The 19,327-nt window shown below is 48.6% G+C and overlaps 1 protein-coding gene across 2 annotated transcripts in view; it reads right to left on the minus strand.

Annotated features, from left to right (window-relative positions):
* Positions 1–19,327, minus strand: part of ENPP3 (ectonucleotide pyrophosphatase/phosphodiesterase 3) — a 103,929-nt gene that overhangs the window by 25,454 nt on the left and 59,148 nt on the right. For both annotated transcript variants that reach the window (XM_074990557.1, XM_074990559.1), the window contains 2 exons: positions 7,193–7,320; positions 2,443–2,509 (listed from right to left, as the gene is read on the minus strand). In XM_074990557.1, coding sequence (XP_074846658.1) covers positions 2,443–2,509; positions 7,193–7,320 — 195 coding nt within the window. The remainder of the gene's footprint in view (positions 1–2,442; positions 2,510–7,192; positions 7,321–19,327) is intronic.

Raw genomic sequence — 19,327 nt, forward strand, 5'->3', positions numbered from 1 at the left:
CTTGTCAGCACCTTCTGTTGTCTGTCATAGGGGGCTGCCTGCCTAGAGTGCTGACTTTTGTGAATTGCAATCTAAGGTGCTCATCTCTCTGCACGAATTCTATGGGGAGCCTCAGCGTCTAAATTGGGTTTTGGGAATTGCTGTGTTATTCCTGTGTTTTTCCAGGGCCTAAAAGCTACAATGCCTGAGTGACTCTAGCCCTGTTTCTCAGGCTCCCATGTCACATTTTTTAAAATAGACTCGGGCAATTTAAACCTCACCAAAAGTTGATTGGACTTAAATTCCTACACACCTAAAATCAGTTTTGATAATCAACTTTAGGTTCCTAAGTCACTTACACACACAACATTTTGGACTGTGACTCCTAGCCTAGCTAGACAGACATGAACTCACAATTATGCTCTAAAAATAACTGCACAGACACCACTTTGAAGTTGCACCTCAGGCAGGAGCTTGGGCTCTCAACCTACTCCTTTTTCCTGAATCTTCAAATTGCTGTCCACAATATGGTCTATGATCTGGGCTGCTGCTTACTAGAGAATTACAATCCCAAGCCACTGTACAATTTCAGTTGAATTTAGGATGCCACCTGAAGTCTTGATCTACACTGAGAAGTTGTATCTTCATAGCCATGTTAATTGGCGGTGTGATAAACACACCCATGACTTACACAGCAACAAAATCCCCAGTGTCGACACAGCGATGCCAGTGGAAGAGGGCTTTTGTTGACATAGTTAGCTTTGCTCACGAAGGTGGTGTTTCTACACCAACAGAAGAGCACCTTCTTTTGATGCAGGATGACCTATGCTAGTATAGTCTCTTCAGTGTAGACATACACTCAAATATTCTCAGAGTTTTAACCCAAATGTCCCTTTGGGGTACTCAAATAATCGCTTAAGCATTTATTTGCCTGAAAATTAATGAAAGCATCCAAATGGAGGTTTTGGACATGCTATTAAAGCACTCATTCAGAAACTGAGCCCAGGGTTGATGAAGAGATGTACAAGGACTGAATCCTGAAGCATATCTGTTACACAGACTGGGTCTGACACTTGTTACCAACAAAGAACAGAGAAGGCCAAACATGTACATCTGTTTATCTTTTTCCATAAAATAAAAACAGGAGGATATCAAATGAGATTCAAGGGAACAAAATTTTAAAAGGATATAAAGAAATACTTTGTAGACTAAATAAATACAGTAAACTCTGTCTTAACCAGCATTCTATTACCTGGAACTCTCAAATAACTGGCATTTTAACCTTAAGTAAATTTTAGTTATGTTTTCCATAAGCACAATATAGAAAGTAAATACAAATAAATACAGCAATTACAGCACACGTTTACAGTGTACAATACTAGTGGTGTTGTTAAATAAAGTACTCTGCATACATTTCTTTTTGTTTCTTAATATCTAATCTCATTTTTCTTTGGTGTTATGCACTGCTAGGTATACCTGTCTATTATCCAGAATATTTGAATATCCAGCAACCTCCCAGTCCCAAGACCACCAGATATGAAAGAGTTTACCATAGTATAAATGGACATGAAGCTGTAGAACTTACTGAAGCAGGATATCATTGAGGCAAATAAAAGTTCAATAAATTATTTAATTTTTACATAAATAATAATATAATTTGAATTTAAAGTAACAAGGAATAAAAACTTTCAGGGCTGACAATTAACTATGGTCAGGAGGTTGTGTCTCAAAGTATGTACCATTGAATAATTAGGTACATTCATTATGGGAATGCTTATGCTTTTCTCATGCATCCTAAACTTGACCGCTGTAAAAAGCAGGACACATGACTACATGGACCAATGGTCTGTCCTGGGATGGCATTTCCTTTGTTCTTTTAAGAGGCAGGGGATTTTGAACTGACTAATATAGAACTCTCAATGTCTTCTGACTGGCACTTCTAAAGTACATAAATAGGAAAGGAAACAAAGGAAAACATTATGAGGGGATATTGCAAAGCACTAACTTGTACTTACACATACTGTATCAGCAGAATAATTAATGTTCTCTATGAATACATTCCATCTGCAATGTAAATATTTAGAAAAAATAGGGAATTTCTGATAGTTATGTTCTCATTTGCTTTTAATAAGGTGCGAATCCTGCAGAGTTCTGTTTCTCACCATGATTTGTTTAGTTTAGGTACTGTAATTGATATGACTCTTCTGTTTTTCAGATGTATCGAGAGAGGACTATGCTTTGGATTTTTATAGGAGATACACAATCACAGGATTTGCAAGCATAACTGAGGCCAGTCTGAACATTTGATTCTGGATACCAATGGTCTGTGCAGAAAGTAGACTTCCAGAGTTAAATGTCTGCATGCCAACATGAGAAAAAAATGTTACACCCCATGGCTTATCTACAACAAATATGTAGTTGGCAATACAGTGGAACATGCCATTTGAGATGAGATCACCTTACCTCCATACTTTTGAACTCATTATCATAGCCATGATTACCTCCACCACAAAACATATATGACTTGTTCCTATGAAGAAATCAGTTTAGATTGTAAGTAAAAATGAGACAAATACAACAAAAATACTGGATACCCCATTTTTCCACCTGGAAATTTGTCCCTGACACCATACCCGTAATTTATTCCCATTGCGCATCTGAGCACACACACAACATACAGTTCCGAAAATCTACCCCACATCCACGTATTTACAGTATGTACATACCTACAAAGTATACAGTTTGTGCACACACATTACTATAACACAGCATAAGCAATTACACCAGCTAAGATCATATAACTATTCCCATTCTAACCCTCCCTTTTTCAGTTAATCTTATCTTTCCAGGTCTTTCACTTTTTATATACTTTTCTGACTTAGTCTCTTCCCAAAGATGACTTATCTTTTCAAGTCTGATTAAAAATGAGAGAAAAGTGGAAGGAAATAGACTTTCACCATCACAAAAAGATTTTTGAACAGCTCTGGCACTGGCATTGAAGGACACAGAAAGCTAAAATTTGTCCAGGAAAGAGTTTTCATTAAAGCCTTTTGAATATTTCCGTGAAAACTGGCTTTGATTTGACTGTGTCATGAGTCTTTAAAAATTGTAGCACTTTTTGCATGACAAATGTTGATTCACTGGGCATAACAGAAGCCAATTCTGGCAGCCCTACATGATTAGCTGATATTAGCTACATCAACCCTACAGCGGTCTTTTGAATGACCTTTCTACCCTTTCTAAAGAGAGCGTCCACACACCACGGGTGCTCTTTCAAAAGAGCAGAGCAGGAAATGCTGTGGATGAGGTGGAAAGGCTGACAAGCCCTTCTGGGGCCCACAGCCAGTCGCTCCCTTAAAGACCCCTGCCGAAACACCCCTGCCAAGCACACAGTGAGGCTTGCAGAGCTGCCACATGCCCTGCAGAGCCTGTGCAGGGACCCAGTGGCCACCCATGTGTGATGGATCCCCCCTCAGCAACTTTGGGCAGTAGAGCTGGCCTTCTTGAGTGCCATGATCAGCCACCTGGCCACAGTGGTCACAGCTGCCCTCCACCTCCTCCTGGGAGTGAGCTCCGCCGCTGGGGCCCCAGAGCCCCTTCACCCAGGAGCTCACTGGTGCCACCCGAGTGCCTCAGTGCCTCTGGAGCCACCCCAGCAGCTCCAAATGGTGTAAGTGGCTGGTGATGGGGAATGGGATGACTCCAGATGGGTCTGGAACTTCCGCATGAGTAAGCAGACCTTCCAGGAGCTCTGCTACTGGCTCACCCACACCCTGACACACCGGGACACCTGCATACGGCCCACCCTCTCGCTTGAAAAGACGGCTACCATCGTTGTCTGAAAACTGGCCACCCTGGACAGCTACCAGTCAGTGGGGCACCAGTTTGGGGAGAGCAAGGCCACTGTCAGGGCTGTCACCATGGATGAAAGGTGTACTTGTGTACAGGCAGCTGGGGGCATGAGGAAGGGGGCTGGGCACACCCCATCATGCCTTCACAAGAGCACATGCCCTCCCTCCCATGCAGGTCATCCACGTGATCAATGCAATGCTGCTCCACAAGGTCCTCTGCATGGGGGATGTCGACACGGCTATCGCGGGATTCTCCACACTCGGTTTCCTGCATTGCTTCAGCACCCGGGACGCATATCCCCATCTGTGCCCCGGAACACAGTGCTGGCAGCTACATGAACTGAGAGGGATACCACTCAGTCATGCGCCAGGCGCTGGTGGACTTGAAGGGCTGCTTCATGGATGTTTACGTGGGGTGAGCAGGCGAGACACACAATCCTCATGTGTTCTGGAACTGCGGCCTCTGCCAGCACATGGAGGCTGGGACATATGTCCCCCAGCCAGAGTTCCAGGTCAGGGATGTCACCATGCTCCTCTGCATGGTGGTGGACACTGCCTACCCTCTGCACCCCTAGATGATGTGGCCCTACACTGGCAACATTGACTCCACCCAGGAGATTTTTAATACCATGCTCAACCAGGCCTGCAACACGGTCAAGCAGACCTTGGGGTGCCTGAAGGGCCAGTGGCAGTACCTCCTCACATGCCTGGAAGTAGGCCTGCACAGTGTCCCAGGTGATGGACACCTGCTGTGTCCTCCACAATATAATGGAGTGTAGGGGCAAGGCCTTCATGCAGGGGTGGATGGTCAAGTCTGGCCCCAGGTACAAGCAGTTGGCTGCTGCCCCTAGTCATCACGCACACTGGGACAGGGTTTACAACAGGGAGTCCCGCCAAGAGACCTTTTACCATTGGCCCCACTGACCCCACAAACTCACCCCACAAAGGCAGCCCCACACACACAGCCCTTACCGTCCCCCCTCAGCAAGAGCACGGGACACGGGGATGGCGCACAAACAAACCGTTTACCCAAAATTATAAACTCAATGATTTGTACAAATGTTGGAAATAACTATTTACAGAGGGGAACCTGTCAACTTTTGGTCAACTTGTCAGTGGACTGTGTACAAGAGAGTCTGGGGAAGGGGATCTCACCCTGAGGCGTAGAGGGGATCAGTCCAGGGCAGGGGTGGGAGGCTGCGAGCCTCATCGGCCCCAGGAACCCCGCTCACCTCTGCTTCAGGGTCCCTGGCAGGGCTGGCATTGGGGGAGCACCCAGAGGTAGGGCCATGGGAGGCTGTTGGCGGGGGGCGAGGGCAGCAGGGTCAGGCTTGGCAGTGGGGGCAGGGAGGGCAGCAGGGGAGGGACCAGGTGGGTTCCCTTAGGATGGATTTGATGTCCCATAGGTTGCCCATTATCTCCACACAGGCTGCCTTCCACCACACCAGGTCTGCCTCCTCCAGGCAGAGACACCACTCTGCCACCTTCACCTGGCAGTGGATGGTGTCCTCCTCCAGGGACTGCCACCGTGCCCTCCTGGTGCAGCCCTGTCGTGTTGCTGTTGGCTGGGGGGACTGTGCACCCTCTTCCGCCTTCACCAGGCTGTCCAGGACCACAGACAGGTTGGGGGTCTCCCAGCCCTCTTGTGGCATGGCTGCAGGCACGGAGAGGGAAAGACGGATGGCACATCAGTCCCATGTATCAACCTGGGGGCCGTGTCCTCCACCCCTCCCAGTGGCCAGAGCGTCCCCACCCCATCCAATGCCAGCCATGGTGTATTGCAAACACTGAGGGGGTCCCCCTCACAGTGCGGCCAGCTCCATGGCGGTCCAGCCCCACCCATTCCATCCCCATGCATGTGGCTCACAGCACTGTCCATGGGGATGGAAGCTGAGTGTCACTGGTGGCCATTGCAGTGTGCTGGAGGGCATGGCCATCCAGGATGTGTCCAGCCCAGGTCCGTTGGGCATGTGGGTAGCCTGCTGACAGATACAGTGCCCCTGCCACATGAGCCAGGGCATGCACCCTGTTGGGTACTTACCGGAGGGTCCCTCACCGAGGTCCGATGATGTCCTGCTGGCCGTCGCCCGGTTCGATGACCATGACAGAAGGTTGATGACCAGCTCCCCATTGTTGCTCTCTCTGGACAGTGGCTCCAGCTTGGTGTCTTGGGGCTGTCTTGAAGTCCCAGCTCACCCTTGTCCTCGGGGTGTGGCTCATCTGTCAAGGACTGCAGGTGGTGGTGAGCTGTCCTGGGGCCCAGGAGACTCCTGAGCTCTCAGTAATAGGGGCAGATCTTGGGACCTGCCCCTGAGCAGCTGGCAGAGTCCAGGGCCTGGGCATATCTCTGCCGTACCTCCTTGACATTGCTCCTCACTTGGTCGGGGCGCAGGCAGGGTGTCCTCAGGTGAGCAGTCCACTGACAAGTTGACCAAAAGTTCTCACATTCCTCCACTTGCCACCCATCTCGTGAACGACCAGCTGCTCCTTCCAAAGCCCAAGGAGGTGTTTGTGCTCCAGCTCAGTCCAGGAGGGTGCCTGCTTTTTCAGGAGCTGTCTGGGGTCCTGCAAGCCCTGCGAGGGCTGTGGAGGGGGGGGTGTGTCCTGGGGCTCCTGGCCATGGTGGTTATCTGTTGTTCCAGGGGTGGCTGTGAGGGTTTGTGGCTTCAGGCACATGCCTGTGCTGCCAGCATACTCTCAGCTTCCTGCCACAGGGTTGAGTCCATACGGTTTTATATGCGGCTGGATGCAGAGACCATAGAGCCCCACTGCCGCCAGCTAGGGCATCTCTGTGTCCCAGCTGGATGGAGCCATGGAGGACTCCTCTTTTGAAAGACCAGCCCACAGAGCACCTATGCAAATCTTCTTTCAAAAGTCTTTCGAAAGGGGGTGTTCTTCCTAATACAGGACTGGAGGAGCACTTTTGAAAGTGCTCTTCTTCTTCTGATTTCCTTTCAAAAGGGCGCATTTTGTGCAAATATACTCTTCACACTTTTTCGAAAGAGGGCCAGATTTTCCGAATGTGCTTGCTAGTCTAGATGCAGCTATAAGGATACAGTTAGTGAAGGCGCACAGTGAACAAGGCTTCAATTTTTCTCTTTTACCATGCTAATTTTAAAAAGAAAACTCTATGTGCACCACCTAATGCAGTGGATACTTGGCTTACACAGACACGCACAATCATTTTCTTTATATTTCCTCCAAATATTAATCTAAGCCTAGAATATCCTGCGTTCTAAACCTCAGCTATTGTCTTCACTGCATGAAATGCAAGTATTAAATGAAAAACAGATGACACATGTGATGGACAGGAAACTTCTTGAATGATAAGGGTAACAAAAAAAATTATGGCCATAATTTACCTAACGGCCAGCCACTGTCGGTCCACCAAAAGATGAACTTTGTCAATGCGAATGTTGTTAGCGTAATGGAATCGCTTTGGCAAGTTGGGTGTCAAGTAGGGTTTGAAATGCTGGTTGAGTTTTCGGCACTGAAAAACAGGAAGAGGTCCAATCACCATAAGATCTGCACTGCACCAAACACATCATTCAGCAATGGTCATAGGTACGGTAGAGACTGGCACTCTAAATATACTTTGCATACTGATTGATAAACAGAACAATAACTTTTCCACTTACATATTCCATCTGTTACATAACCTTTTGACAAGTATCGGAGGGGTAGCCGTGTTAGTCTGGATCTGTAACAGCAACAAAGGGTCCTGTGGCACCTTATAGACTAACAGAAAAATTTTGAGCATGAGCTTTCGTGAGCACAGACTCACTTCATCAGATGCTGGTTTTGGAAATCTGCAGGGCCAGGTATAAATAAGCCAGAGGAAGGGTGGGGATAACAAGGTTAGCTCAGTCTGCAAGGGTGAGGCTTACTACCAGCAGTTGATCTGGAGGTGTGAACGCCAAGGGAGGGGAAGCTGCTTCTGTATTTAGCCAGCCATTCGCAGTCTTTGTTTAAGCCAGAGCTGAGGGCGTCAAATTTGCAGATGAATTGTAGCTCAGAAATTTCTCTTTGGAGTCTGGTCCTGAAATTTCTTTGCTGTAGGATAGCTACTTTTAAGTCTGCTACTGTGTGGCCTGGGAGATTGAAGTGCTCTCCTACGGGTTTTTGTATATTGCCCTTTCTGATATCTGATTTGTGTGCGTTTATTCTTTTACGTAGAGACTGTCCAGTTTGTCCGATGTATATAGCAGAGGGGCATTGCTGGCACATGATGGCATAAATTATATTGGTAGATGTGCAGCTGAATGAACCCACGATGGTGTGGCTGATCTGGTTATGTCCTGTAATGGTGTTGCTGGTGTAGATATGCGGGCAGAGCTGGCAACGAGGTTTGTTGCATGGATGGGTCCCTGAGCTAGAGTGACTGTGGTGCGGTGTACAGTTGCTGGTTAGGATTTGCTTCAGGTTGGCAGGTTGTCTGTGGGCAAGGACTGGTCTGCCTCCCAAGGCCTGTGAAAATGGGGGATCATTGTCCAGGATGGGTTGTAAATCCCTGATGATGCGCTGTAGAGGTTTTTTTGACAAGATGTACCATACTATCTATTGTAAATGTATCAGTCCTTCATAGGAGGTTGCTGTAACGTTACTGATGAATGTGTAATGGTAAAGATATTGGTATGTGCTATGGCTAATGTTATTAAGATCCATACCTGCAGTTAGTGTATCAGTTCACATTCTGTAAGTTAGTAGCTAAAGGTCCCTGAAAGCTAATGTTTTTCTGTGATCTTTTACCAGTTTACCATGCAATAAATAGGGAAGAGGAACATAACCTTCCACGTGCCTATAAATAAGGTATGTGGAAATCACTGAAAACATGCAAAAATGCTCCAAATTGACTAAATCCAGCAGTTTTTCAAAACTCCCATGTGCCTTTTTCTTCTCTAGCCAACTTTTCAACAATGCCCATTAAGCTCATGGGAACATTCCACAAAAACACAATCATTAGACATTGCAAACTTTCTAAACTGAACTCTTTGTGCAGGCTGGTCCACAGATTTTGTTGGGCCCCAGGCAAGGAGAGGAGGGCCAGCTCTGGGTCATAGAAGAAGCAAGGCCTCACGTGTAAGGGGCAGGGCTCAGACAGGGGTCTGCAACTGAAATCGCGAGAAGAGCCATTTTTCCCAATTCAGTTATAAAAAGAGAAGTTACTCACTTGTAGTAACGATGGTTCTTCGAGATGTGTCCCCGTGGGTGCTCCACAGTAGGTGTCAGGCTCGCCCGGCGCCGCAGATCGGAATTCTTCTAGCAGTTTCCACTGGATTGCGCATGCGCCGATGCGCGCCGCTCCCTTGCGCACCCTTGGTCATGTGCGCGATCGGTCCCCGCCAGTTCCTTGACCAACCGCCCCGGATGCTCCTGAAAAACACCAGACAGAGATCCGAAGCGGGGAGGATGGGTGGGTAGTGGAGCACCCACGGGGACACATCTCGAAGAACCATCGTTACTACAAGTGAGTAACTTCTCTTTCTTCTTCGAGTGGTCCCCGTGGGTGCTCCACAGCAGGTGACTACCCAGCAGTAACCCAAGTAAGGAGGTGGGTACTCAATTCATGCGCAGCTTGCCCTTGAGAGGACTGCTGTCGACAGACAGGTATCCTCATCGAACACCCGATGCAGAGCATAATGCTTGGTGAAAGTGTCGTAGGATGACCAAGTCGCCGCTCTCCAAATGTCTTTCAACGCGATTCCCTCGAAGAAGGCCGTTGATGCCGCCACCGCTCTGGTGGAGTGAGCACTGGGCGGGGCTAGCAAAGGGGTCTTTTGAAGCTCGTAGCACAGTTTTATACAGGACACAATGTGGTTTGAAATTCTCTGGGAAGAGAGGCCTTCCCCTTTTGACCTGGGAGCGAGAGATACCAGAAGCTTGTCTGTTTTCCGGAAGGGCTTAGTTCTGTCTATGTAAAAGGCCAACGCCCTCCTCACATCCAGGAGGGGCAGGCGCACCTCCTTGCTGGAGCTGTGAGGCTTCGGGTAAAACGAGGGTAACACTATTGGTTCGTTAATGTGGAACTCCGAGGAAACTTTCGGAACGAAGGCTGGGTGTAACCGTAAGATCACTGCCTCCTTTGAGAATACTGTGCAGGGCGGCATTGCCATCACTGCTGCGAGCTCACTCACCCCGCGGGCTGACGTAATCGCAAGAAGGAAGGTCGTTTTCATGGTAAGTAGTCGGAGGGGTACCATGGCTAATGGTTCGAAGGGTGGTCCCAATAGCGTGTGGAGTACCAAGTCCAAACTCCACGACGGTGGTAGCGGTTGTCGAGGAGGGTACAGGTTTACCAGCCCCTTCAAGAACCTTGTGACGATAGGATGGGTGAATATGGTGGGCCCTTCCTCTTTGTGCCGAAAATCTGATATAGCTGCGAGGTGGAGTTTTAGTGAGGATAGAGAGAGCCAGTCTCATTTGAGGTCCAGCAGGTATTCTAGAATTACAGTTATAGGGACGTCCAGAGGAGCTAACTGTTTGGCAGAGCACCAGGCGGTAAAGCGTGTCCATTTCTGTTCATAAGTCCTCCTGGTGGAGGTCCTTCGGCTACACTCTAAGACTTGTCTTACTCCCTCCGTACGCGTGCTCTCTAAGGCGCTGAGCCATGGATTAACCATGCTTGTAGGCGGAGTCCCTGAGGGTGCGGGTGCACTATGGACCCCTGAGCCTGTGTGAGTAAGTCCGGCGCTACTGGTAGGGGGAGTGGTGGACGATCCGTAATGCGCAGAAGCAGGGGAAACCATTGTTGTCGGTCCCAAGATGGAACTATGAGTATCATGCGAGCTCTCTCCCTTCTGGCTTTCTGCAGAACCTTGTGGATAAGTGTTGTGGGGGGAAACGCGTAGAGTAAAGGGCCCTTCTATGAGATCATGAAGGCGTTCCCCAGGGACACCCACCCTATTCCTGCTCTGGATCAGTACTGAGGGCATTTCTTGTTGTGCTGGGTGGCAAACAAATCAACTTGGGGAAACCCCCAGGTGCGAAATATGCGTCATAGCAGGTCGGAGCAGATCTGCCATTCGTGCGTGAGTGCAAAGCACCTGCTCAGTTGATATGCCTTCACGTTGTGGGCGCCCGGCAAGTACGAGGCTTTCAACATTATGTTGTTGGCAATGCACCAATTCTGCAATCGGACTGCTTCTGCACATAGCGCACGGGACCGTGCCCCTCCTTGTCGATTGATGTAGAACACGGTGGAGGTATTGTCAGTATTGATCCCGACTACTTTGCCGTGCAGGTATTTCCGAAAATGTCTGCACGCATTGAACACTGCTCTGAGCTCCAGTATGTTTATGTGCAGTGTCAGTTCCGCAGGGGCCATAGCCCTTGCATCACCTTGCTGCCCATGTGCGCTCCCCATCCTATGTGGGAGGCGTCAGTTGTGAGAAAAATGGAAATTTGTGGTTGGTGGAAGGGCATTCCCACTAGCAGGTTCTTGGGATCTGCCCACCACGCGAGTGACTTCCGTACCTCCGTCGTGGGCGATACTACCCTGTGAACGGTATGAGCTGCCGGTCTGTAAACGCTCGCCAGCCAATGCTGCAGGCTTCACATGTGTAACCTGGCATTTTGTACCACAAACATGGCGGCCGCCATGTGCCCCAACAGTTGCAGGCATGTTAGGATCGGCACCGCAGGGCTGTACATCATGACTTGCACCAAGGATTTGATGGTGCGGAAGCGGGAGTCGGGCAGGTATACTCTCGATGCGATAGAGTTTATGCGCACCCCTATGAACTCTATATCTTGCGTGGGTTCGGTGTTTGACTTTGCAAGGTTGATAACTAGGCCCAGAGAAGTAAACGTGTTCGCAGTAACGCGTATCATGTGTAGGACCTCTGCCTTTGAGGACCCTTTCAGTAGGCAGTTGTCCAGGTATGGAAAAATAAACATGCCCTGCCTGTGCAGGTAAGCTGATACCACTGCCAGGGTTTTGGTAAAGACTCTGGGTGCCGCGGATAGGCCGAACAGAAGAACCCTGTATTGGAAATGCTCCCCGCCGACCATGAAGCGGAGGAAGCGTCTGTGTGCCGGGTGGATTGTTATATGAAAGTAAGCGTCTTGTAAGTTGAGGGCTGCAAACCAGTCTCCATCATCCAGTGCCGTAAGTATGGAGGCAACTGTAATCATCCAGAAGCGCTGCTTGCGCAAGTATCTGTTGAGGCCCCGAAGGTCCAAAATCGGCCTCCAGCCTCCTGTTTTCTTCTCTGTTAGGAAGTATCGTGAGTAAAAACCTTTCCCTTGGAATTGTTCCAGTACTCTTTCCACCGCCCCTATGAACATGAGGTGATCTACCTCCTGCTTCAGCCTCACCTTGTGAGAAGGGTCCCTGAGAAGAGGCTGGGTGGGAGGTTTCGTCGGTGGTAGTGACTGGAAGGGGATCGTGTAACCCGTGGCTATAATTTGCAGCACCCATTTCTCTGTTGTGATATTTTGCCATTTGGAGTGGAACGGTTTGAGGCGATGATGGAAGATGAGGTGAGAGTGCTATTGAGTGATGGTGTTGATAGTGCAGTCCTTGACATAGCCATCAAACTTGCTGCCTCTGGGCTTGCCCCGAGGTTGTGCGACTTTGTTGAGAGCGTCGCCTGGGGGCCTTGTACTGTTGCTGCTGTTGATGGCGCCCTTGGTCATAGCCCCGCTGATATTGTGTGCATTGTGGTTGGTAAGCGTAGCGCCTTTGCTGAGGATAGAATTTCTTTTTCTTGTATGGAGGAGTGTAGATACCCAAGGTGTTAAGTGTGGCCCTCGAATCTTTGCTAGAGTGTAGGACTGAGTTGGTTGATTCTGCAAACAGCTTTTGCTTGTCGAAGGGAAGATCCACGATCTTCGCCTGTAGACCTCTGGGGATACCAGACGTCTGGAGCCAGGACCCCCTATGCATTACCACTGCTGCAGCTGTTGAATGTGCCGCTGTGTCCGCCACATCCAGGGCAATCTGAACTTCCATACGCGAGGCCGCGTAGCCCTTCTGGACGATCGCCTTTAACACTGGCTTCTTGTCCTCTGGGAGGGAATCCATGAGAGAGGTAAGTCTAGAGTAGTTGTCAAAGTTATGGTTTGATAAATGTGCCGCATAGTTCGCCATTCTCAGTAAAAAGGTAGAGGAGGAGTAGACCATCCTGCCGAACAGCTCTAATTTCTTAGCATCTTTATCTGACCCCCCTGATTTGTACTGAGGCGTCTTCGACCTCTGCTGGGACGATTCGACCACCAAAGAATTAGGCTGTGGGTGGCTAAACAGGAATTCCATGCCTTTGGCTGGGACGAAGTATTTCTTATCTGCCCTTTTATTTGTAGGCAGAATAGAGGCCGGAGTCTGCCATATGATAGTGGCTGACTCCATAATGGCTTCGTCCAGTGGAATAGCGATTTTAGATGAAGCCGGGGCTCTCAAATTTTTCAGGAGTTTATGATGCTTCTCCTGCACCTCTGCTATTTGAATGTCCTGCGTGTATGCTACTCTTTTGAACAGTTCTTGGAATTGTTTAAGGTTATCCGGAGGGGAGACATCCCTGGGGACAATTGCCTCATCTGGGGAGGATGAGGAGGAACCACTGGGATAAACCTCCCCCAGGCCCTCTGGCTCCCGAGTTTGCTGGTATGCTTGCTCCCTCGTGGGCTGTGAAGGAAAGTCTCGGGACTCTGGACCGAATTCCCCCTGGGACAGCTGCATTCCTCTCCCAGAGTGAGAGTGTACACGGGGGTATTGGCGAGGAGTGGGAGGAGATCTGTCCCTAGATCTAGACCTCTGATGTTGGTGTTCAGTATGATGAGGACAGCCATAACAACATGGACAAGGGCCCAGTGATGGAGACCTGGACCACGATTGGAGTGTGTACCCATGATGTCTGAGAGAGCAGGATCTCCGTGACGACACTGATAATGGTGAAGCTGGTATGTGATAGTACTCATAGGGATCCATGCCCAAAAAGGGTGAAGGTGGCCTGAGCCAAGGTGAAGGTGGTTGGAGGAACGGAGAGGGAGGTCCGAAATAGGCCGGTAGAGTTGCCGCCCTGCGACGCGGCGTGTGTATCTCGGCGGGGGGGGGGAGCTGGGTGATAACGGCATCGCAGCCCTGCCTGGAGATGGACTGAGGTGCAGGGTTTTGGCTCTAGCTTTCCCCCGCCCCTGCAGGGTGGGCACTGCCCCCTTCCGTGCTGGGGATCTCGGCCCCACTGTCGGTGCTGCGCTCAGTACCGTCATAAGCGGTGCTGCACGGGTAGCTTCCTCCAGCGCTGCTGGGCCCCGTGCCGGGTGCCCCTGCGCCATCGGCGCCGTGAGAGCCGGTGCCGCGTAAGGCAGCGCCGCCGATTCCGGCACTTGCCACGCTGGCGCTCACGGCGCCCTCAGTGCCGACTGCTGAATAGCCGGAGGCCCGGCCCCGGCCCCGTCCACGACCGCGCTGCCACTTTCATCAGCCCGCGGCTCAGGGCTCTGCGTTCCGCTCGTCCTGCTCGCTGAAACCGCCGGCAAGGATCGAGCCGGGGAGAGTTTCCTCTTCTTTTACACAGAGGGGGTCAAAGAAGCCGCCTTCCTTTCATGCAACCCAGAGGGCCCTTCTGTGTGAGGCTTCTCCCGCAGCTCAGGCTGAAGGTCCTTATCAAACAAGATCATTTTGAGCCTCATCTCTCTGTCCTTCCTGGCCCTGGCTGTAAGCTTAGCGCAGTGCGAACACTTCTGGGTAACATGGGACTCCCCCAGGCAGCGAATGCACTTACTATGCCCATCAGAGGCCGGCATAGCCTCGCGGCATGACTCACACTTCTTAAACCCCAAGGAAGACATTGCAGTGAGTCTTTACTGTTAATAGGGTACTTAGCCGCTAATCAGTGCGTTCTACAACCCAAATAACATTCACGGCCTTCAGGGTAGCGGATGGCTTAACCAGCCTTCTTTGTCCACTCCTCTTCCCTCCGTTCCTCTTCTCTCCTACTATTTTGTATGTTTTTGGTTTTTTTTTTACTTCTCTTTCTTTTTCTTTTCTTTTTTTTTTTTTTTGTATAATAGTAAGAACAACGAGCTAACAAATAAAAACAACTATCTTATCTGTCTCAGGCTTTTTAGAGCCAGAGCGGATTCCGTCTGCAGCCGTTGGCGGTTGAGAAGGAACTGGCGGGGACCGGATCGCGCACATGACCAAGGGCGCGCAAGGGAGTGGCGCACATCGGCGCATGCACCATCCAGTGGAAACTGCTAGAAGAATTCCAATCTGCGGCGCCGGGCAAGCCCGACACCTACTGTGGAGCACCCACGGGGACCACTTGAAGAAGAATCAATCCTTCCAGAGCCGCAATGCACGTGAATACAAGACAAGTCTTTAATAAATAACATCAAACCATATTTTTTATCACCTTTGTTTTAAGAACACTGCACAAACAATGATTTGTGCCAGTCAGAAAGTTGTTACCCCCATTTTCAGGCTTTACCTGCCTCAGTCCCCAAATCCTCCCCCTCTCCCCAGGCTTTACACCCCCCATGCTGCAATCCTGCCCCCAATCCCAAGGCTTAATGTCTCTGAGTCCCAACCTTCGCCACAACCCCAGACTTAACTCCTCAGATCCCCAACCTCTTCCTACCTACAGCCTTAACTCCTGTGAGTCCCAAATTCCTACCCCCACCCCCAGGCTTAACCCTCTGAGTACCCCTGGGCTTAACTCACCTCAGCACATAGTTCTGCCACAGCCGCTGCCTCCCCCCGCTGGCTGTGGCCTCCTTCTCAGCACAGCTGCACAGCTCCAGCAGGGGCAGGCACAGCTGCCCGTCCCCACAGCTTTCATGCTGGCTTAGACTTCCGTCCACATGGGGCAGCTCCCTGCCCAGCCAGTTTTCCCTTCTGGGTTCCCTGCCCTGCTGCAGCTGACAGGCTCCCGCTGCTACGTCTTAAACAACAAAGTAAATTCAGTTCGTTCAATGGCAGGCAATTGAATTTAGTTTTTTGTTTAAGCGGTGGTGGTGGCAGCCTACCGAGCTGCACGCAGAGTCAGTGGCGGCAGTGCTCGGAGACGCAAGTGACCCCTCAAAGAGCCGCATGCAGCTCTGGAGCCACAGGTTGCTGACCACTAAGCTAGGAGCTAACCTCCCGCAGTCAGGCCTTCAGGATCACCCACAGCATGCCACCCAGAGATCCAGCAGTGCTTTAAAGGGCCCAGGGCTCCAGCTGTTACTGCTGCTGTTGTAGTGGCAGCAGCAGTCAGGAGCCCCTGGACCTTTTAAATTGCCGGGCCCCAGGGCAATTTTCCCCTTTGCCCCACTTTTCCCCCCATTAGCAGGCCTGCCTGTAAGACATAGGGGTGACCTTGAGTAGCCTTAACACAGTCGTTAAACAACACAGAAGCTGGGTCTATGCTATGAAGTTCTGTCTGCAGAAGAGGCCTTCTGTCAACAAAATTAGGGAGTACCCACACTACAAATGTGTTCTGTCTACAATCTGTTGACAGAACACAACCTGGGCAGTCTGGCCGCTCTCTGTTGACAGACAATGTTGACGGGGCAGCCTGTATTAGGTGTGGATGTGTTCTGTAGACAGAGGTTCTGTGTTGACAGTGAATTCTGTAGACAGAACTTTGTAGTGTTGATCCAGCTTTAGTTCATTAAATACTCTTCTGGCTTTTCCAGCCAACCCAGTTAGCAAGGTAGGTATTTGCTACTCATCTGGGACCTTGTGCAGAAAGCACAAGCGTTCAAAGGAAATTCTTCTATGTCTTCAATATCTTTGTAAAAAGGACAAATCTTTTTCCAGTGTTTGCTGTTGTGGAAGAGAAGCGGCATTCCAGGCTGCAGCAGCTTTCTCTGCTCTTCCAAGATCTGGAGCTGAAATCTGGTAGTTTCATGTTTTATCTGGTGGTCCCTCTTCTCAGTAACTAGCATTTTCATGCTCCTTGCAATTATGGGTATCTCTCACTCTTCAACAGCTTCTCTCCCCATTTCAGCCCTTTTCTGCCTTTCCTGCAATTGGACATTTCCTGTCTTTATTCAGGTTCAAATTGCTGCTTGTTCGCTGCCAGCTGCATACTATTTTCTTCTGCAGTATTAAGGGTGCATCTACACTAGGAATTAACTTCGAAGTTAACTTTAAAGTTAGGTGCTACTTTGAAGTAGCTTGCAGAGAGTCTATGGCCGTGTCTACACGTGCCCCAAACTTCGAAATGGCCACGCAAATGGCCATTTCGAAGTTTACTAATGAAGCGCTGAAATGCATATTCAGCGCTTCATTAGCATGCGGGTGGCCGCGGCACTTCGAAATTGACGCGCCTCACCACCGCGTGTCTCATCCAGACGGGGCTCCTTTTCGAAAGGATGCCACCTACTTCGAAGTCCCCTTATTCCCATCAGCTCATGGGAATAAGGGGACTTTGAAGTAGGCAGCGTCCTTTCGAAAAGGAGCCCCGTCTGGACGAGATGAGCAGCAGCGAGGCGTGTCAATTTCGAAGTGCCGCGGCCACCCGCATGCTAATGAAGCGCTCAATATGCATTTCAGCGCTTCATTAGTAAACTTCGAAATGGCCATTTGCGTGGCCATTTCAAAGTTTGGGGCACATGTAGACGTAGCCTATATGTGTTTTCCCTTACTTCAAAGTTAAATTCAAAGTAAGGGAGCCCAACTTCAAAGTCTTTACTCCATTCCATTTGAAGTTTAAGTAGGGTGTGTAGACACTCAACTTCAAAGTCTGTTACTTCGAAGTTGAACCTCAAAGTAAGCAACCTCCAAGTTATTTTTGTAGTATAGACAAGGCCTAAGTGAGGAAAGTGCCCCTGCCTGCTGATCACTAGCCACTAAGATTTTCAGATCACTGACTTTCTTCTTAAAGGACAGACCCTTTTGTGACCACAAATCTTCCAGGGTTTTTCTGTCAAGGCCTCCTATGATCATTGCTCTGTATCTCTAACAGAAAACAGTTCACCTTTTTTATATACCAGGAGATAAGATCATTCCTTAACCTCTACGTGGGATCTGCAGCTAGGGAAAAGATAGAGGAAATCATCAAAGATAAAATAGAATACACTGCTAGCTAGTGCAAGAAAAACAGACTGCACTGAATATTCATAACCAATGACACAAAGGAAAAAGGAAATTCCCCAAATTCTGGGTGCTAGCTATAGGGCATCTCTTTTCCCACATTCTGAATGACTATTGGAATTATTTAGTATTTAAAAAAAAAACTAAAAAATCCTGGATATACAAAAGATACACAGAAATTCAAGTCACCAGAGACGTGCAAGAGCTACATGACACATTGTATACTGTTGAGTTATTCAGCAGGATCCAGGAAGACCTCTGGTGGTAACAACTTTGAAATATACATTATGACCTTATAATAAAAATGGTACATATAGCATCTGACATGAGATTTTTTTCCATGCTATAACATTTAATAATAAAAATATTAGAACATTTTTCAACTGCTTAAACTATGAATAGATCCTGAATGTAGAAATAACAGGCACTAAATGAATTAAAAGGAAAACTGTATCAATGAATCATTAAGAACGAACAAGTACAAAAGAAGTCTCAGTGGGTAGCTGTGTTAGTCTGCAGCTTCACAAATAACAAGCAATCCTATGGCACCTTGTTGGACTCTAAGGACTGCTTATCGTAAGTATAAAAGATGAATATGAAAGAACAGCACAAATATGCAGGGACAAAGTCAGAAAGGCTTGGGCACAAAAAAAGTTGCACCTGGCAAGGGAAATAAAAGCCAATAAGAAGAGGTTCTTTAAGTATATTAAGAACAATAGAAAGATGAAGGAAATTGTAGGTCTTCTCCTTAACAGGGAAAGAGAACTAGTAACTGATTGTATCAAGAAAGGTGAGGTGCTTAATGCTTACTTTGCTTCAGTCTTCACTAAAAAGGCTACTGATGACCAGATACTCAACTTAACTAATATTATGTACCAGGAGGGAAAAATGCAACCCTAAATATGAAAACAGCAGATTAAATAATATTCAAGTTGGCAGAGCCTAATGAAATTCATCCTAGGGTACTTAAGAAATTAGCTGAAGAAATCTTGGAACCGTTATCAATTGTCTTTGAAAACTCCTAGGGTGTGTCTACACTTGCATTCCTCTTTCGAAAGAGGTATACAAATGAGGTAAATTGAAATGCAAATGAGGTCTATATTTGCATATTTGTTGCCTCATTTGCATATTCTAATTTCAAAAGACCGTCTTTTGAAAGAAGAAAGCCAGTGTAGACCCTGCTCTTTCGAAAGTAAACCCATCTTCAAAAGAATCCTTCTTCCCTTTATTTAGTGCAAGTGTAGACACACCCCTAGAGGACAAGAAATTCCCCCAGAAGACTAGAGAAGGGCAAACAGTACCTATCTTTGAAAAGGGAAACATGGGAAAAGGGAGCTCATGGGAATAAGGGGACTTCGAAGTAGGCGGGGCCCTTTCCAAAAGGAGCCCCGTCTGGACGCGCCGCACGGCAGCAAGGCGCGCCAATTTCAAAGCGCCGCTGCCGCCCGCATGCTAATGAAGCGCTGAATATGCA

The sequence above is a fragment of the Carettochelys insculpta genome, chromosome 3, assembly GCF_033958435.1.
Source record: "Carettochelys insculpta isolate YL-2023 chromosome 3, ASM3395843v1, whole genome shotgun sequence".
NCBI classification, from domain to species: Eukaryota; Metazoa; Chordata; order Testudines; family Carettochelyidae; genus Carettochelys; species Carettochelys insculpta.